Raw genomic sequence first — 21,771 nt, 5'->3', positions numbered from 1 at the left:
TCAAGACACTGTCCATTCTGTTCAACTACTCTTCCAAGTCCTTTGCTGTCTCTGACAGAATTACAGTGCCATCAGCAAAATTCAAGGGTTTTATTTGTTCTCCTTGGATTGTAATTCCTACTCCAAATTTTTCTTTTGTTTCCTTTACTGCTTCCTCAGTATACAGATTGAATAACATTGGGGATAGACTACAACTCTGTCTTACTCCTTTCTCAACCACTGCTTCCCTTTCATGCCCCTCGACTCTTTATAACTGCCATCTGGTTTCTGTTCGAATTGTAAATAGCCTGTATCTTACCCCTGCCACATTTAGAATTTGAAAGAGAGCATTCCAGTCAACACTGAAAAAAGCTTTCTCCAAGTCTATGAATGCTATAAATGTAGGTTTGCCTTTCCTTAACCTATCTTCTAAAATAAGTCGTAGGGTCAGTATTGTCTTGCTTGTTCCTACTTTTCTATGAAATCCAAACTGATATTCCCCAAGGTCAGCTTCTACCAGTTTTTTCAATTGCCTGTAAAGAATTTGTGTTAGTATTTTCGACCGTGACTTATTAAACTGGTAGTTCGGTAATTTTCACATTAAACTGGTAGTTCGGTAATTTTCACATCTGTTAGCATCTGCTTTCTTTAGAACTGGAGTTACTATATTCTTATTGAAGACTGAAGGTATTTCACTTGTCTCATACATCTTGCTCAACAGATGGAACAGTTTTGTCATGACTGGCTCTCCCAAGGCTATCATTAGTTATAACAGAATGTTGTCTGCTTGTTTCCACTTACGTTTTTCAGTGCTCTGTCAAATTCCTCACGCAGTATCACATTTCCCATCTCATCTTCATTTACATCCTCTGCCATTTCCATACTATTTCTGTCAAGTACATCGCCCTTGTGTAGACTGTCTATATACTCCATCCACCTTTCTGCTTTCCTTTCTGTGCTTAGGACTGGTTTTCCATTTGTGCTCTTAATATTCATACAGGTGGTTCTCTTTTCTCCAAAGGTCTCTCTAATTTTCCTGTAGGCAGTGTCTATCTTACCCCTAATGATATATGCTTTTACATGCTTACATTTGTCCTCTAGCCATTCCTCCATAGCCATTTTGCACTTTCCGTTGATCTCATTTTTGAGACGTTTGTATTCCACTTCGTCTGCTTCATTTACTTAATTTTTAAACTCTCTCCTTTCATCTACTAAATTCAGTACCTGTTGCGTTACCCAAGGGTTTCTACTGGTCCTTGTCCTTTTACGTATGTGATACTCTGCAGCTTTCACAACTTCATCTCTTAAAGCTACCCATTCTTCTTCTATTGTATTCCTTGCTCCCTTTGAAACTTTCTGCAACCTCTAGTTCATTTAGTTTATCCAGGTTCCATCTCCTTAGATTTCTACCTTTTGTAGTTTCTTCAATTTTAATCTACAGTTCATAACTAGTAAATTGTGGTCGGAGTCCACATTTGCCCCAGGAAATGTCTCACAATTTAAAACCTCGATCCTAAATCTCTGTCTTACCATTATGTAATCAGTCTGAAACTTTCTGGTGTTTCCCGGTCTCGTCCATGCATACAACCTTCTTTCGTGATTCTTAAACCAAATGATAGCTATGATTAAGTCATGCTACAGTGCAAAATTCTACCAGGCGGCTTCCTCTTTCATTCCTTACCCCCAGTCCATATTCACCCACTACTTTTCCTTCTCTTCCTTTTCCTAATATCGAATTTCAGTCCCCATGACAACTAAATTTTCATCTTCCTTAGTTACATGAATAATTTATTTTATGCCATCATACATTTCTTCAGTCTCTTCATCATCTGTACAGCTAGTTGGCATATAAACTTGTACCTCTGTGGTAGGTATGGGCTTCACATCTATCTTGGCTACAATAATGCATTAACTATACTGTTCGTAGTAGCTTATTAGAGGTATTACTCTTTTATTCATTATTAAACCTACTCCTGAGTTACCCCTATTTGATTTTGTATTTATAACCCTATTTTCACCTGGCCAGAAGTCTTGTTCCTCCTGCCACCGAATTTCACTAATTCCCACTATATTTAACTTTAACCTATTCATTTCCCTTTTAAAATTTTATAACCCCACTGCCTGATTAGGGGATCTGACATTCCATACTCCGATCCATAGAACACCAGTTTTATTTCTTCTGATAATGATGTCCTCCTGAGTAGTCCCTGCCCGGCGATCTGAATAAGGGACTATTTTAACTCTGTAATATTTTACCCAAGAGATACATTAAAGCTGCATTCTGCCAGGAGAAATTACGACTGTAGTTTCCCCTTGCTTTCAGCCATTCCGTGTACCAGCACAGCAATGCAGTTTTGGATGTTATTACAAGGCCAGTTCAGTCAGTGATTCAGATTGTTGCTCCTGCAACTACTGAAATGGCTGCTGCCCCTCTTCAGGAACCAAACATTTGTCTGGCCTCTCAACACCTACGGTATGCCTATATGTATCGCTCAGGCACACAAGCTTCCCCACCAACGGCAAGGTCCATGGTTCATGGAGGGGGAGGGGGTAATAGCCATAATCACATACAAATGACCCTGTCTTTTTGATAAAGGCATAATCCATTGGTGGAAATGGTTCAGAGGCCATAATATTGCCAGGGAATGCTGGAACTATTAACTCTCCATTTGCCACAATTTTTTGTGCATCAATTGGCTTTGGTGCCACATCACGATGTTATGATGGGCACACATCCCTCTGCTCCTTGCTGCCCTGTGACCTGCTGAGTGTGACTTCCCTGACTTGTGTTTTCTGTCTCTTGTGAAAGATCTTCTAGCACTTTCTAAGATGAAATGAAATGAAATGTCATGTGGCTATGGCCTCCCATCGGGTAGACCTGTCGCCTGGTGCAATTCTTTTGAGTTGACGCCACTTTGACGACTTGCATGTTAATGGGGATGATGATGATGATGATGATGATGATGAAGACAATGCAACACTCAGTCGCTGAGCGGAGAAAATCTCCAACCCATCCCAGAATCGAACCAGGCCCCTTTGCATGGCATTACATCCTGTTGACCACTCAGCTGTCAAGGCACTTTCCAAGATGGCAATTGTGGACAACGTCATTGTGCTGACCTGACTGTATGACTACTGTGGTAACATACATTATAAGAGGACAAGACTTTTGGTGGGCTTGTAGTGAGCACTGTGTTTACTTTAATAAGTATTCTACTATTCTCAAACAATATTTGCCATATCAACTCATGAGAAACACTTGCTGGTCAGATACTGTGTGCTGTGATAGTTCTTAAAACAAAAGAGATAAATCAGTTTTTATTTTCTTGTACATCTTAACTATGAAACCAGATTTTCATGATGGTATGAGACCTGTCCCAAAAGAATAATTGTATGAGCTGAACATAAAAAGATAGAGGAAACACAATAGTATCTCAAAAATATTATAATAATAGAAATTTCTAGAAGAACCCACAAACAAAAAATGAATACAGAAAACCACTCAGAAGCAAGTGAACGGCTATGTGCTATCCACCATACAATTGTGCAAAAATAGTAGCTTGTCCCCATTTTTCTGCTCTCAGTTGATCAGTCTGTTCTTTGCATTAATTTGAGAGTCACCTGCATAGCCATCAATTGGAAATCATATTTGATAACCTAGACTAGCAAATATTAGTAAGTTTTCGAAAAGAGCCACAAGATGCACTTTGTGTTTTATTTACCAGTTTCACTCTTCAAATGGACAAGAGCATCATCAGAACACACACTGCAAAAGAGACTAACTGGTATAATACGGAAAACTGATAATGATGTTATGTAAAGTACATATCCTATTTCCAGTACAATGACTTGAGTTTAAAGTTGGCTGACAGCATTAAAGATTGTGTTTAAAGCAAGACAGCTCTAAAGATTAAACTGGCTGTACAACAGTACTTAAACTTATGTTTAGGTACATTCAAACGACAATAGTAAATGATGACATCAACACCACTGATGATGAAATTGACTGTAAAACAGTACGTCCATAGTATATTGTATCAAAAGATAATTTACAACTACAGGAAATGAAATTTTGATTTCAATCACCTCCTTCATGGGCATGTGTATAGACACCTCACATCTGCACATAGTAGCTTATCTTTCAAACAATATGAGTACATCTGTAAAAATTAAAATATCTTTCAAAATACAGTACAAAAAGTACATACTTTAAAATGTCTTTACAGTAATGCATTCAAAACTACCATTTTTTAAAATATTTATGTTAAAATAATATTTTTGTTGTTTATCTACAGCACTTTATCAAATAACTTGAAAGAATCCATGTAAATTAAAATAGTTTTGTTCATTTAATAAATTTAGCGGGTTCTTCTTCTTTTCTGTGAAAATTTCCAATTCTCCAAAAACATTCAACAGAGGATGATTATCTGTGGTGTGGATAATTTTCATATTGCCTTGAATCTCACCTAATGTATGTATAGTTTTTCTCAAATGTTCTCTCAATACTGCACGATTCAAATTTAGATTGAATGTTCCTTATAATGTATTTTAAACACTCTTTCAGTTTGACCAATGTGTGTGTTCTGACAAACTTGTCAATTCATTATATGTACTCCTGAATTACAGTATTTTTCCTTGTGTACATTCTCTTTGCATATTAGTGCACACCTAAGGGAGTTGTTAGTTTGAAATGCTACTTTAACTTTCTAACTTGGCAACTATCTCACTATACAGTCTGTTACTGGCCCTTTGTACGTGAGTGTAATCTTTTATTTTCTACTGGTTCGCCTGTACTATTGTTTGTCTTTTGTTCAATATGTTTCTGTATAGTGTGATACAGTTTCATTGTATCACATTCTTGGTAATTGTTCCTTAATACTATCTTTTTGATTATCTATAATTCTGTAGCTCTTTCTTCATCTGTGAGTGGTAACTGTAACATTCCGTGTAAAGTTGAATAGAAACAAGTTTTTTGTGCTGGATTGGATGATTTGAATTATTCCCAGTAATTATACATGAATATTTAGGCTTCTGTAAACTTTAAAAATAATTTCTCATTCAGTCTACTAACTGACAAAGTAAGAAAATTGATGCTACTATGAGTTTCATCTTCAACTGTGAACTTAATTTTTGGATTCATTTGTTTCAGTTTGCCTGGTACTTCATTTAAATCTTGCTTGGTTCCCTTAAATAGAATTATACTGTCGTGTACATACTGGTAATAGTACAGTATTTTGTGCTCTTTGTTGAGGAATGTATTAAAAAATCTAATTTCCAAGCCGTTAAGAAAAGTTTCTGATTAGATGCTGGATAAACTATTACCCATCGATAGACCATCTTCCATGTGATAAATTTTTTCATTAAGTACCCAACATCAAAGCAAAATTGCAAGAAGTCTAACTGCTCTACTATCTCACCTACTTTCATAGTTTTATGCTGCAGTAAATTACATTTAATTGTATCTAATGTTTCATCAATTACTATGTTCGTAAACATATTAATAACATCCCAAGAGGTGAAAATCACATCTTCTGGAATATTCATATTTACTCCATTGTTAGCAAATTGGTAGCTGTTTTTAATGCTGAAAGATTTGTCAACTTTGTACATACATTTCAGTTTTTTATTGAGTATCTAATTTACTTCACTATTGGGAGCATATTCATTATTATTATTTATTGCTTTAATTGACTTCTCAGGTTTATGTATTTTTAACTGAGCTCTTGTAGTAGGAAGCTTTGGATTCATTAACTGCAATCTATTTCTTTGTAATGGGTCAAATAGAAATTGAGAGGCATTAATTTTTCTTTTAAGTTCAGGTTAGTACTTATTAAGTGGGTCTTCACTAATTTTGTTTGTGCTGTTCTGTTCAAAATACTGTAATATTTTGTCAGTATATTCTTTTTCAAATAATAGCACTGCCATATTACCCTTATCAGAGTTTATCCCTCGAGGTCATGCATCTAGCAATTTTTTATTTAAAGAGTTTACTACGGTAAGTACCAGTGTATTAGAAGAATTTGCATTTAGTGCATTATCTAGGGTTTTGCTCATTTGTAAAGTTACCTTAGTTTCTTCATTTTTGTTCAATTTACCACAAATACAAATTAGTTTTACCTCAGAAATTACTTCTTTAATGTCTTCCTCCGATAAATTGTGCTTCACATTATGTTGAAGTCCTTTCTCTAATAAGTCTGCTTCAGTCTTATTCAGCTGTACATATGTTAAGTTGACATGCTTATCATAGAATTTAATTTGTATTTCTGAGGCAGTTATGATGCCATCTATAGTGAATTGAATTGTGACAAGTTACGGTGAATAGCATTACATTTATGTGCAGTATTTTCAACCCTACTTAACACTTCGTTTTCCATTTCATTAGCTTGTGGAGGGGTTAGAAGACTTCCTAACTGAAAATAAAGATCATACAGAAGAACATTAAGTTGTTGTTTGATTGTGCACATCTGTAATTTCTGCTTTTATCCAACTCACCTCCACTGTATGTGCAATGCATTGTGTGATGCAAGTGTGTTCTGGGTTTTAAATCTTGCATATCTAGGGATGACACCATATTGTACACATTCTCAATTGAATTTAATTTTCATGTTAATCTGCATAAGTTTTGATTTCATTCTTGGGTACTTGTGTGCAGTTCAACAGGCCTGGCTAGGTACAAATTTAGCAAGAGCAGGCCTGTTTGGGGGAGGAAGGGGAGGGGAGGGGAGGGGGGGGGGGAGAGAGACTGTTAAAACAGTTTTTGAAAACAACCACAAGTCACACTTTGTATGTTTTATGTTTTATTTGGCAGTTTCACTCTTCAAGTGATCAACGGCGCATCAGAATATACACTGTAAAAGATACAAAGTAAGATAATAGGATAATGGTAATACAGTAATGCCATTATATGAAAACGATTACATTGACAAAACATTACAGTATTTCAGACAGAACTGCATAAATGGAATTAGTATAGATCCACTCAATACATTCCAAACTGAAGTAAAAAGAAAAGTTGATGCTTCTCAATTTTTACTTGACACATTAGAAAAATGTCAATTAAAGATTATGATTTCAAGGCTTCCTACTGCAAGAGCTCAGATTAAATTACATAATGACAGCAAGTCAATTAGTGATATAAATAATAACGAATATGCTCCCAGTAGTGAACTAAATTAAATACACAATAAAAAACTTAAAAATGTGTACAAATCTGACAAAGCGGTCAGCACTAAAAATAGCATCCAATTTACAAACAACATAGTAAGTATGAATATTCCAGAAGATGCGATTTTCATCTCTTGGAATGTTACTAATATGTTTATGAACATACTAATTGACAAAACTTTGGAAATATTTAACAGTAATCTACTACATCATAAACCTATGGTTGTACATGAGACTGTAGAGCTGTTAGACATTTTGCAATTTAACCTTGATTTCAGGTACCTTAAGTTCATTCCAAACAATCATTCCCTAATTTCATTGTATAATTACATGACAAATAGTTTATTTTGAAAATTTTCGGTTGCTGACAAGACTATATTTTCATAAGTTACCGGTATGAGTGTTTTGGATACATAATTTATTTCGTGGCAAATCAGCGTTTATGGTTCACAGTTGTGTCAAAGAATACATAATCCCTGAACTTCATTGTATATAAACACAAGTAAATGTGCAATTTTGGGAACTGCTACCACTGCCTTTTGCAGAATCTGCAAGACACCTAGTTTCCCCTTAAAGACAAGTCGCTCTATATAGTCTCTATATTTTGTCATAAATTAACTCTGTTTTTGAGTTTGCTAACAACTATAATTAACCTCAAAATGTTTTAGGAAACTAGTAGTTTTTTACCGCAGGTTTTTGTGTTGCTTTAATAGAAATCTCATTTTGTGTATTTGCTTCAGTTCTTAAAGGGAGTAAGCAAATTTTGGTTCAAGTATTTAAAAATGATCAACAAACTTAAAGTTATTTGTCCATTGCCTTGTAATACATTGCTCCAGCCAAAATTTTGCTATACTGTGAACACTTTTCTTGAACATATGAGTTGGTTGACATTTGTATGCTACACAAAATCACCCTGACTATTGTGAAACAACTGGCAGCTTCTGTGAATCGGTATGTTGTAAGAGCTCCCGAAAGTCATGTACCTGTGATACCTATACCAGAGGTACCTTTAGTACTATTCTATCCTGCGGATCCTGTCTCCTGTGCAGGAGGTACAGGATCTGCCATTACTTGTCTACTTGACTCCAAGTGGCATGTCAGTGGCAGATCTAGACATCCTGTATAAGGTAGACTGGATCAGGGAGGACACAGTGTGTTGTATAGATCCCCCTAACAAACAAGTTTTAGGAGCTGCCTTTCACTGAAAGTGAAACGGAACCAGTGGGAGTCAGTTCACTTTTGGGAAAACTTGTTTTGTCCGGTGTCAGGAGGAGGTAAATGCAAAAGGGTAGGAGTCTGCTACTCATTGGAAGTTCAAATGTACAGCAAATGGTGATACCCCTTAGGGAAATGGCAGTAAGGGACAGGAAAGGACACCAGGTGCACTCAGTGTGTATGCTCGGGGGCCTCAGTCAGCACCTATGAAATCTTCTTGGATTATCAGCGGGGTGACATCTTGTCTTGTTGCAACACTTCAGTGGATTACATGTCTATCATCATGAGGCAAAAATGATCAATATGAAATCCATTGAAACATTGCGACAAGACGATGATGCCACTCATCTGATAACCGAAGATGATTCCATATCTGAAATAGGCCAAGGAAACCTGCAATCACATAAACTTGTTTAACGTGTTGATGAGGCTATTCTATCAGCCATTGAGGGAACAGGATGCAACCAGCAGCAGAATGTGGCACACATTGGAACATATGATGCCTATCGTCTGGGCTCCAAGGTCATTCTTGGGTCATTCCAGCAACTGGCAAAGGACGTTGAGAAGACCAGCCTTGGGTTTGAATGAAGCTCACAATTTGCAGCATTGTCCCCAGAACTGATCATGGCCCTTTTGTTCTCAGTCAAGTGGTAGGACTGAACCAGAGACTTTCAATGATCTGTGACAAGCTAGGCTGTGACATCCTGGACTTGTAACATAGGGTAGGGAACTATATGGTCCCCCTAATTAGGTCAGGTGTGCACTACACATCAGAGGTTGCTACTCAGGTAGCTGTCTGGGGTGCACACAAGGGTTTTTTTGTAGGTTAGACAACTCTCCATCCAATCCTGATGATGATAATTGTAGGAAACTCAGAAGTATCGGTCGTAAGATCAAAAGAATTGCCTCCCACAGGTGAGAGTATTAAAATCCTAATGGTAAACTCCAAAACCATTTACAACAAATTGCCAGAGTTTGAAGCGCTTTGAAAAGCAATGAAGCCCACATAATACTAGGTACAGAAAACTAGTTGAAACCTGGAATTGATAGCAGTGAGATTTTTCGAGAAAATTTAAGTGTATATCGAAAGGATAGGCAAATGGGGGCTATGTATTTACCGCAGTAGACAATAAACTCAATTACACTGAGGGAGAAATTGAAGCTGCATGTAAGATTTTTTTTTGGGCATGATTCAGTATTATGGTGGGTGTGAAATAATGGAATCCTTCTATCCCACAACCGACTCATCTCCTTATGTAATTGGAAACTTTAGAGAAAACCTCGGTGCACTTGTACACAAGTTCCCCAATCATACTGTAATAATTGGTTGAGACTTCAATCATCCAACAATTGATAGGGAAAATTACAGTTTCATTAATGGTGGGTGAGATAAGACATCCTGTGAAACTTTACTAAAGCCCTTATCTGCAAACTAACTAGAACAGTTAGTTAGGAACCCCACTCATCATGGAAATATATTGGATCTAATAGCAACAAATAGACCTGACCTCTTTGAGGATGTCTACATCGAAACTGGTATCAGCGTCCATGATGGGGGAGGGGGGGGGTGGGGGGGTGAGAGTGACAGAAAGATATATGTGTTCAGTAAACTAGATAAAAAGTCGGTGCTGTTTTATTGTAATGAGGAACTTGAAACTTTCAGCACAGGACAGGAGCATGTAGAGGAACTCTGATTCAATTTTAAAAGAATGGTTTACAAGCCACTGGATAGATATTTTGATATACTGTCATTATAAAGATAACTTCTAAAGAAACAGGAATTACTGCATAATAGCTGTAAAACAAAGTGTAGGTCTCCAGGTAGAGAGACAATGCGTGATGCCTTCAATGACTACCGTAGTAGAAGATTGTCAGGTAATCTTCCACAGAACCCAAAGAAATTCTGGTCATATGTAAACCGATACAGACTTCAAGAAGAATATAATAATTCCAATCCCAAAGAAAGCAGGTGTTGACAGATGTGAAAATTACCGAACTATCAGTTTAATAAGACATGGCTGCAAAATACTAACACGAATTCTTTACAGACAAATGGAAAAGCTGGTAGAAGCTGACCTCGGGGAAGATCAGTTCGGATTCCGTAGAAATGTTGGAACACGTGATGCAATACTGACCCTACAACTTATCTTAGAAGATAGATTAAGGAAAGGCAAACCTACATTTCTAGCATTTGTAGACTTGGAGAAAAATGTTGCCAATGTTGACTCGAACACTCTCTTCCAAATTCTGAAGGTGGCAGGAGAAAATACAGGGAGTGATAGGCTATTTACAATTTGTACAGAAACCAGATGGCAGTTATAAGAGTCGAGAGGCATGAAAGGGAAGCAGTGGTTGTGAAGGGAGTGATGTTATTCAATATGTATATTGAGCAAACAGTAAAGGAAACAAAAGAAAAATTCGGAGTAGGAATTAAAATCCGTGGAGAAGAAATAAAAACTTTGAGGTTCACCGATGACATTGTAATTCTGTCAGAGACAGCCAAGAACCTGGAAGAGCAGTTGAATGGAATGAATAGTGTCTTGAAAGGAGGATATAAGATGAACATCAACAAAAGCAAAACGAGGATAATGGAATGTATTCGAATTAAGTCGGGTGATGCTGAGCGAATTAGATTAGGAAATTAGACGTTTTAAGTAGTAGATAAGTTTTGCTATTTGGGGAGAAAAATAACTGATGATGGTCGAAGTAGACAGGATATAAAATGTAGACTGGCAATGGCAAGGAAAGTGTTTCTGAAGAAGAGAAATTTGTTGACATTGAGTGTAGATTTAAATGTCAGGAAGTCATTTCTGAAAGTATCTATGTGGAGTGTAGCCTTGTATGGAAGTGAAACATGGACGATAAATAGTTTAGACAAAAAGAGAATAGAAGCTTTCAAAATGAGGTGCTACAGAAAAATGCTTGAATATTACGTGGGTAGAACACATGACTAATGAGGAGGTACTGAATAGAATTGGGGAGAAGAGAAATTTGTGGCACAACTTGACTAGAAGAAGGGATTGGTTCATAGGACATGTTCTGAGGCATCAAGGGATGACCAATTTAGTATTGGAGGGCAGTGTGGAGGGTAAAAATCGTAGCGGGAGACCAAGAGATGAATACACTAAGCAGATTCAGAAGGATGTAGGTTGCAGTAGGTACAGGGAGATGAAGAAGCTTGCACAGTATAGAGTAGCATGGAGAGCTGCATCAAACCAGTCTCTGGACTGAAGACCACAACAACAACAACAACAACAACAACATATAAAGGCCGTTAGTGGCACCAAGTGAATGAGACACGAACTGAAATTGAGGGTAGCAAAGCAAAAGTTGAAATGAGTAACTCCATTTTCAAATGTGGCTTTACGCAGGTAAACCCAGGAGAATTGCCCCAATTTAATCCTCACACCACTGAAAAGGTGAATGAAATAAGTATTAGTGTTAGCAATGTTGAGAAACAGCTGAAACCATTAAGATTGATCAAAGCTCCAGGCCCAAATGGAATCCCTGTCAGTTTGTGTATTGAATTTGTGTCTAAGTTAGCCCCTCTTCTAACTATAATCTATCATAGATATCTCAAACAAAAAAATGTACCCAGTTCTTGGAAAAAAAAGCACAAGCCATGCCCGTCTACAAGAAGATAGCAGAAGTGATCCAAAAAACTACTGTCCAATATTCTTGACATTGATTTGTTGTAGAATCGTAGAACATAATTAATTATCTTGAACACTCGCTCTTTTCTCACATGACATACTGAAAGTTTTCGATCCAGGCAATCAGGTAGATGCTGTATTTCTAGATTTTTTAAAAGCATATGACTCAGTAGCAAACCCCCATTTATTGTCCCAGTGAAATTTGTGACTGGATTGAGGACTTTTTGTTAGGGAGAACACAGCATGTTATCTTGGATGGAGAGTCATTGTCAGATGTAGAAGTAACTTTGGGTGTGCCAAAGGGAAGTGTGCTAGGACCCTTGCTGTCCATGTTGTATATTAATGACCTTGCAGACAATATTAACAGTAAAATTAAGCTTTTTTCAGAAGTGCTACCTGAAAGAAGCTGCATAAATATTCATTCAGATATTATAAGATTTCAAGGTGGTGTAGAGATTGGGAGCTTGCTTTAAATATTCAGAAATGTAAAATTATGCTCTGCACAAGCCAAAGAAATGTAGTATCCTGTGTCTATAATATCAGTACAATCAACCAACTCATACAAATACTTTGGTGTAACACTTTGAAGGAATATAAAATGGAATGATCGCATAGGTTCAGTCATTGGTAAAGCAGATGGTAAACTTCACGTCATGGTAGAATATTGGGGAAGTGCAATCAATCCGCAAATGAGATTGCTTACAAATCACTGGTGTAACAGTTTCTAGAGTAATGCTCAAGTGTTTGGGACCCATACCAAATATTGCTAATAGGAGATATTGAACGTATACAGAGAAGGGCAGTGCGAATGGCCACAGGATCTGTGGGAGAGTGTCACAGAAACACTGAAGGAGCTGAACTGGAAGACTCTTGAAGATAGACTTAAATTGTCCCAAGAAATTCAATTACAAAGTTTAAGAAATTGGCTTTAAATGATTACTCTAGGAGTATACTATAACCACTTATATATCGCTAGCATAGGGATTGTGAGGACAAGATTAGAATGATTACTGAACACACAGAGGCTTTCAAACAATCATTCTTTCTGTGCTCCATGCCTGAATGGAACAGGGAGAATCCCTAATGTCTGATACATGGGTGTACCATTTGCCATGAACCACGTGGTGATTTGCGGTGTAGAGATGTAGATGTAATGGAAAAATTTTCCACATGGGAGACAGTCTACCAATTGGTAATAGTTTATCTAGCATCGCATCAGAAATTTTTCTTAATAACTTGGAAATTAGATTTTTTGATAAATTTGCCAATATCACCGGTATGTTGACAACATAGTAATTCTTTTCTAAGGAACCAAGGAAGATTTAAATGAAATGACAGACAAACTCAACCAGATGCATCCAAAAATTAAGTTCACATTGAACATGAAACTGACAGTTGCATCAATTTTCTCATTTTGTCAATTAATAGATCAAATGGGAAACATTTTTAAAGTTTATAGGAAGCTTACATATTCAGGAATAATTATTGGGAATTACTCAGATCATCTAGTCCAGCACAAAAGAGCTTATTTCTGTTCAACTTTGCACAGAATATTACAATTGTCACTCACAGATGAAGACAGAGCAGCAGAATTACAGACAATCAAAAAGATAGCTTTAAGGAACAATTACCAACAATATGATATGATAAAATTGTACCACTCTACACAGAAAAATATTAAATCAAAGAAAAACAATAGCACAGGCAAGCCAGTAAAAAAGAAAAGGTATATTACACTCACATAAAAATGTCCAATAACAGGCTGTATAGCGAGATATTTCCCAAGACGGAGAGTTAAAGTAGCATTTTAAAGTAGCAGCTCACTTATACTTGCACTAGTACACAAAGAGAATATACATAAGGACAAATACAGTAATTCAGGAGTACATGTAATGAATGGCCAAATTCATCGGAGCATTTACACTATGTATCAAAAGTATCTGGACATCTGGCAGAAAATGACACACAAGTTCGTGGCACCTTCCGTTGGTAATGCTGGAATTCAATATGGTGTTGGCTGACCCTCAAGCTTGATGACGGCTTCCAGTCTCCCAAGCATGTGTTCAGTCAGGTGCTCGAAGGTTTCTTGGTGAATGGTAGCCCATTCTTCATGGAGTTCTGCACTGAAGTGAGATATCGATGACAGTTGGTGAGTCCTGTCACGAACTCAGTGTTCTAAACCATCCCAAAGGTGTTCTATAGGATTCAGGTCTGGACTCTGTGCAGGTCAGTCCATTACAGGGATGTTATTGTCATGTAACCACTCCACCACAGGCCGTTCATTATGAACAGGTGCTCAATTGTGTTGAAAGATACAGTTGCCATCCCCAAATTCCTCCTCAACAATGGAAAGCAAGAAGATGCTTAAAACATCAATGTAGGCCTGTGCTGTGATAATGTCATACAAAACGACAAGGAGTGCAAGCCCCCTCCATGAAAAACACTACTACATCATAACACCATCGCCTCCGAATTTTACTTTCGGCACTACACACGCTGGCAGATGATGTGCACCAGGAATTCGCAATACCCACACTCCACCATCGGTTCGCTACATTGTGTACCATGATTCGTCACTCCACACAATGTTTTTCGCCTGTTCAATCATCCAATGTTTGTGCTCCTTACACCAAGTGAGGCGCTATTTGGCGTTTACTGGTGTGATGTGTGGCTTATGAGCAGCCACTCAACCATGAAATCAAAGTTCTCTCACCTCCCGCCTAACTGTCATAGTACTTGCAGTGGATCCTGATGCAGTTTGGAATTCCTGTGTGTTAGTCTGGATAGATGTCTGCCTATTACACATTACTTCCCACTACAGTTGTCAGCGGTGTCAGTCAGTCAACAAACGAGGTCGGCCTGTACTTTTTGTGCTGTACATGTCCCTTCATGTTTCCACTTCAGTATCACATCGGAAACAGTGGACCTAGTGATGTTAAGGAGTGTCGAAATCTCACGTACAGACGTATGACACAAGTGACACCCAATCACCTGACCATATTCGAAGTCCGTGAGTTCCACGGAGCACCCCATTCTGCTCTTTCGTGATGTCTAATGACGACTGAGGTCACAGATATGGAGTAACTGGCAGTAGGTGGCAGCACGATGCACCTAATATGAAGAACATATGGTTTTGGGGGTGTCTGGATTCTTTTGATCACATAGTGTACGTTGGCCAAACTGGAAGAACATTTATATTATGTTATAAGGAACATTGAGTCTAAATTCAAATTGCACAACATTAGATGAACATTTGAGAACAACTAAACATACGTTATGTGAGATTGAAGATAGTATGCAAATTATACACACTGCAGATAAAGGACCTCTGTTAAAAGTTTTGGAAAAATTGAAAATTTTCATAAAATAGAAGAGAAACCCACAAAATTTATTAAATGAATAAAATGATTTTAATCTACATGGGTTCTTCCAGTTACATGATGAAATGCTGTAGATGAGTAACCAAAATGTAACACCTGCTGTGTGATACTAACATAAATATTTTTGAAAACTGTAGTTTCGAATACATTTTTATAAAGACACTTTTAAATATGTGTGTTTTATAACATAGTTTGAAAGGTATCCTAATTTTTACAGATGTACTCGTATTTTTTGAAGGATAAACAGGTATGTAAAGATGTGAAATGCATGTACACATGCGACTGCTACGGTCGCAGGTTCGAATCCTGCCTCGCGCATGGATGTGTGTGATGTCCTTAGGTTAGTTAGGTTTAAGTAGTTCTAAGTTCTAGGGGACTAATGACCACAGCAGTTGAGTCCCATAGTGCTCAGAGCCATTCGAACCATTCTGCATGTACACATACCCATAAAAGAGACAATTAAAATGTGTATTTCGTTTCCTGTAGTTGTAAAATATCGTTGAATACACTATACTATGGATGTTACAAGTCCATCTTCGGCGCAGTCACTGTCATTGTTTACTACTGTAGTGTAAATGTACTTAAACATAAGTTTAAGTACTATAGTGCAGCCAGTTTAATCTGTATAGAGTTGTCAGCCAACTTTAAATGCAATCCCTAATGCTGTGAGGAAGCTGTGCGCGTGCATGTTGTCTATTTCTGACAAAAGCCTTGTTGGCCAAAGCTAGCTTTCCGACAAACTCTTTGTTGTGCCTTTCTGTGGCTCAGCATCTCTGCTATATCTTGAGTGGAGCAGTGGGACATAATAAACCAAAATTAGTGTCCATTTGTCAGCTGCGTGATTTCATGGTAGCAATGGCAGCAGTCATGAAAGTCAATGTGTGATCACACTTGTATGTCATCTCTAGTGCATTCGGACAAATCACAAAATGCTGGAACAGTTGTGATTTTTTTATTTTCTAATTTTCTTAGGCTTTTTTTTATATTTAAACAGTCTCGGATAGTGATTTCGATTGTAAGGCATGAAATTTGATTCGCATACTATCATTAAAGGTAGTGTTTATGCATAATTTGTGTTCAGTTTTGTTCTGTTATCAATGATAAGGCATCAGTTAACTAACCCATTGCAAATATAGAGCACTTTCTACAGCATGTATGCTGTTTCTTCATAGGTGCCAACGCAAAAAGATGAAATTTCCATTGGTGATTGTCCAACTACCTTCTGCCTACCAATTCCAGGAACTTTTTGACTTCTGTCACATATAATCATTGTAAATATTATTGATAACTGAAATTGTTTTCCTGCTGAATTGCAATACATACTAGAATGTTACTTTCTGTTTTGAGTAATGAAATTGCGTTTTTAAACTGTAAACCATATTTCTCTTTATTGATAGCCCCTGTGGATCTTCTGTAAGTACTGATGCCAGCAGTCTTGAAAGGGGCTGTGGTCAGAGGCTCCCAGAGAAACGTAAACCATTTAGAATCAACAGGTATGGAAAAACTTTTATTTTAGTTGCCCAGTAAGGTAAAAATATTTGCTACTTGAATATTTGAGTTTTGTTAGTGAATAATGTTTCTCATATTTTTACCATTACTATCTCTTTCTGTCTGTGTTGAATTATCTGTGTCAAATTGTTGTCTTTTTCTAGATTCCGTGAATCTTCTGAAAGTGACAGTGATGATTGTCCAGGAAATACAGACAATCAGAGACTTCAAGATATATGTCGGGTAAAAAAATCTACCAGGTGCGTTAAAATTTTTACTGTCAACATCAGTACTATTAATCCCATGGGGTTTCCCTGTATTAATCACTGAGCATAAATTAATAAACAATATTCTACATATGAAGGTGGGTTTGTGTATGTGTCATATATGCTGAAACATGTGTCATGCTGTATTCATTATGTTTCTTATTCACTTTTTTTAAAATATTATTTTTGACATGATTTAGTATCTCTCTGTTCCCAGTTTCTTGACTCCATAACTTAACCTATTGAAAATTATACTTTATGAACATAATTTGTATTAATTTTATTATGCTAATTATCTGATACTTGCCATAAGTTGCTACACAGTGACACTGCAAAAATCTGAGAGCAGCAACTTTGTCTGGAGCTAGATCTCTATCAAATTGATTCTGAGTGAGTTAATTTTGTATCAGTATTCAGTGTGTGTTAACAACCGTCCAAGATAAGCTGATCATCAGCTAAGTTCATGATCAGCTTAGTACTGATTCAAGTAGGCATTATTGAAGACACAGACTAAAGCTGTGAGGTACCAGATGGCCCTTGTACTACTTGCTAGTCATGAGAGGATCAAATCGTGTGATATACTACTGTCAGTGTTAGTAGTGGAGTTGTGCATCACTCATCGGTGTCGACCTTCCAGCAGTATCAAGAGTTTCCTCATCTGTGACCCGTTTTATATCTACCAAGGATACTAACCTCCCATCCACCCACCTGTCTCTCTTCTGCATCCTTTAACTGGCCTGTAGGATCAGAAATGTCTTGGTAAGTTGGAAAATATCTGGACTGTTGCCAAAGAGAACAACTTTCATTAATTTACCCCAAAGGGGGGGGGGGGGGGGCGGCTGCCCCTATGTTATCTCCTCACGAAGAGATTTCTGTATGACGAGACTCACAGCTCCATGCCAGGGTTGCCACAGGTTTTGGAAATCAGGTAATTTCAAGCATGTCAGGGAAATCTGGGAAAAAACACACTTGAAAAATCTCATTTTTGTCTCAGTAAATTAAATGGTTTGTTTACGGAGGTGTCATGCATCGTTACTGGCTGGGTGCAGCTGAGTATGTTCACCCTTTCCCTACTCCCTTATTACTACTGCTTCTCCCCTTCTTACCAGTCCTCTCAGCATGCAGCCAGTGCTCCCACCACTTCTTGCTGCTAGCGTAGCATCTTCCGACGGGAGGCAGGGAGGCATAAGGAGTTGTTTCTCTGGATCCAATTTTTAGAGACTGTAGACACAGCGGCCAGAGATGACGGTCATGTGGTCATGAGTTGTATCTGAGTGATTGTGTGAATGTATGCATGCTCTTGTTTTCTGACAAAAGCTATGGCTGAAAATTTAGTTGTGAGAGTGTGATTGTCGTTTCTGCATGCCTGCCTGTAGCTCAGCAATTGTCTTTACGGGGATTTAATACCTATCCTCATTATTATTAATCCTCAGAGTATTTTAACAAGTTATTTGTTGCTTTGATTGATCACTGTGGTCTCATTTCATCAACATGCTGTCCACATGAGTGGATTTCTGTGACGGGCCAAAGCTGTAGGCCGTTTCTGTGGGTATCTGTATTGGATCAAGCTTGCCGATCTGAAGCCATTCGGTTTCTGCTAATTTGCAGCCTGTCGGATCTAGTCTCACTGACCTGCACATAGGCCTGGGTCTGTTTGTGTTGGTGTAATGCAGCGGATTTTCATGGTTTGTCCATGGACCCAGGGCTGTGATGCTCCTCAGCAGGCCAGAATAAATCACACAATACCTATAAAATGATTAATGGAAAATCTCATATAAAGATGTGAAACAAATACTAACAAAGAGATAGAGGGGCTGGCCAGTACTTACCTCAGCTCAGTACAGCCGATAGATACACAAAAAACAACCGAAAATATACGTTTCTAGCTTTTGGAATAAATGTTCCTTCATCGGGGAGGAGAGAGGGCAAAGAAAGGGAAGAAGGGAAAGAGGATTTAGTTACTCACAACCCAGGCTATGAAGCAACAGGGAAAGGAAAACAGGGAGGGTAGCAAGGATGGAGGCATGGTTGTCAGAGGGAAGCCAAAGATATTCTATTGTAAGTACTGTGCCAGCTTCAAACCAAAGAGGATGCACACAGAAGTAAAGAGGTATATAGTATAAAGATAAACACAACTACGTAGGATGAAAAGATGTGTGAATGGCTAAAGAGGAAAGGGAAAGAGGAGAAGACTGAAGAGTAAATGGGAGTGAGGTTGTTTAACGTAGGTTCAGTCCAGGGGGATGGCGGGATGAAAGGATGTGTTGGAGTGCAAGTTCCCATCTCCGCAATTCAGAGGGACTGGTGTTGGGTGGGAGAAGCCAAATGGCACATACGGTGTAGCAGGTTCGTAGGTCCCTAGAATTATGCTGGAGGGCATGCTCTGCTACTGGGTATTGGATATCTCCTAGGCGGACAGTTCGCCTGTGTCCGTTCATGCGCTCAGCCAGTTTAGTTGTTGTCATACCGACGTAAAAGGCTGTACAGTGCAGGCATGTCAGCTGATAAATGACATGTGTAGTTTCACATGTGGCCCTGCTTTGAATTGTGTGTTTTACCAGTAGCGAGGCTGGAGTAGGTGGTTGTGGAGGGGATGCATGGGGCAGGTTTTGCAGTGGGGTCGGTTACAGGGGTAGGAACCTCTGGGTAGAGAAGGTAGTCTGGGAATATTGTAGGGTTTAACAAGTATGTTACGGAGGTTAGGGGGGCGACGAAAGGCAACTCTGGGTGGTGTGGGGAGAATTTTGTCAAGGGATGATCTCATTTCAGGGGTTGACTTGAGAAAGTCATATCCGTGGCGGAGTAATTTGTTGATGTATTCGAGGCCTTTCCTCTTTAGCCATTCGTGCATCTTTTCATCCTACATAGTTGTGTTTATCTTTATACTATATACCTCTTTACTTCTGTATGCATCCTCTTTGGTTTGAAGCTGTCACAGTACTTATAATAGAATATCTTTGGCTTCCCTCTGACAACCATGCCTCCATCCTTGCTACCCTCCCTGTTTTCCTTTCCCTATTGCTTCATAACCTGGGTTGTGAGTAACTAAATCCACTTTCCCTTCTTCCCTTTCTTTCCCCTCTCTCCTCCCTGATGAAGGAACATTTATTCTGAAAGCTAGGAACGTATATTTTTGGTTGTTTTTTGTGTATCTATCGGCTGTACTGAGCTGAAGTAAGTACTGGCCAGCCCCTCTATCTCTTTGTTAATACCTGTAAAATAATAGATGTAAAACAGTGGGTAATATTGGTGGTCACCTACACTGTTGGTTTACACAATTCTTCCCCATCCTATACATTTCCTTCAAGAGGCCTACTTTTTTCTGAGGTTATTTCTGAAATCAGTGAAGGTATTTTAAATATGTCTTGAGACTCCAAAGACATGTGTCTTTTAGCACCAAATTTGTTTCATTTTATTAAAATAAAATAATGTCAGTGGTCTTAATAAATCACATATACCACTTGCCTTGCTTTTTGCATCTAAAGCAGTTCATTACAAAAGATGTTGATGTTGGTACTTAAGATTTTTGCTCACATCAGGAAGCCCCATCTGCTAGCAAGTTTTTCTTAGATCTTTCCTCATTTGCACCTATTGTTTCTTGTACTGTAACTGCAAAAACAGATTGTCAACTTATGGCATAACTTGAAAGGGAAAAATGGTAAAACTTGTCTGGAAATCAGGGAAATATCAGAGAATTTTGCATGGGGAAACTTGTGGCAACTCTGCATGCTGACTGGGTCTGGCAGCACTGAGAGGGTGCAAAGGGCTGTTTAGGTCCAGAGTCTACAACTAGCTTCACTCTGGGTCTCACGAAATTTGGTGTGAAGTTTCTATAAGGTCTTTGATGGTTATTCACTGAATTTCAGTCCAGTGTCTCCAGTGGTTGAATTTTTAGGGGCTCTTAAAGAGAAGTTACTCATCTTTGCATCATATGTGAAGGTGCAAATGTGCCAAGTTTGCTAGGCTTTTTTAAAATTCCTAGCAAACATTTGGTCATTTCCTTTAAATATGTAGACGACATTTTATGCTGAATCACACTATGGCAAAAATTAGGAACTTAGCCACACCTAGATATAGATACAAGCAGCTAAAAAATTCGCCTTACTATTTTAGAGCCAAGATTTGACTGACCATTGCTACTTTTTGCACACCAAAACTTCAGAGGTTTACTCTTAACTATGACACCTATATATGGATCAAATTTAATTAATGTTGGATTCCTAGATGAAAAGATACGCATCTGCGAAGTGGGGCAAAATTTTCTGTACGCGAATTTTAGGGTATTGTTGAGGGGCAATATCACAACTGGGTCTTTTTGAATCTTTTTTTTTTTTTTATTTTCCTTGCTACAGCTGGAAAGAGAGTTCTTTAAAATTTCAAAGCTATGTTGTTTAATTTCTGGATCTTGCATTTTGATGAGTAAGAATACCTATCAAAAGTAGGGAAAATGGACTACTGATCAATAGAAAAAAAATCAATACAATTTGAAGTTGTAAATTAAAAAATGTGTAATTGTAGTGTCTTTTAAGAGTATAAGATTTAGGCCTGAGGTTTAGGAAATGTAACTATGCTGACAAGAAGTGTTTTTACACTATTTTACAATATAGAATATAAATATAATAAAAC

General features: G+C 37.9%; 1 protein-coding gene across 9 annotated transcripts in view; it reads left to right on the top strand.

The window, feature by feature from the left end:
• LOC126348631 (telomeric repeat-binding factor 2-interacting protein 1-like) overlaps positions 1-21,771 on the top strand; it is a 183,681-nt gene that overhangs the window by 95,647 nt on the left and 66,263 nt on the right. For all 9 annotated transcript variants that reach the window (XM_050002375.1, XM_050002374.1, XM_050002371.1 and 6 more), the window contains 2 exons: positions 16,789-16,884; positions 17,044-17,139. In XM_050002375.1, coding sequence (XP_049858332.1) covers positions 16,789-16,884; positions 17,044-17,139 — 192 coding nt within the window. The remainder of the gene's footprint in view (positions 1-16,788; positions 16,885-17,043; positions 17,140-21,771) is intronic.

This window comes from Schistocerca gregaria, chromosome 1 (assembly GCF_023897955.1).
Source record: "Schistocerca gregaria isolate iqSchGreg1 chromosome 1, iqSchGreg1.2, whole genome shotgun sequence".
NCBI classification, from domain to species: domain Eukaryota; kingdom Metazoa; phylum Arthropoda; class Insecta; order Orthoptera; family Acrididae; genus Schistocerca; species Schistocerca gregaria.
This window is presented reverse-complemented; position numbering and strand designations above follow the sequence as displayed.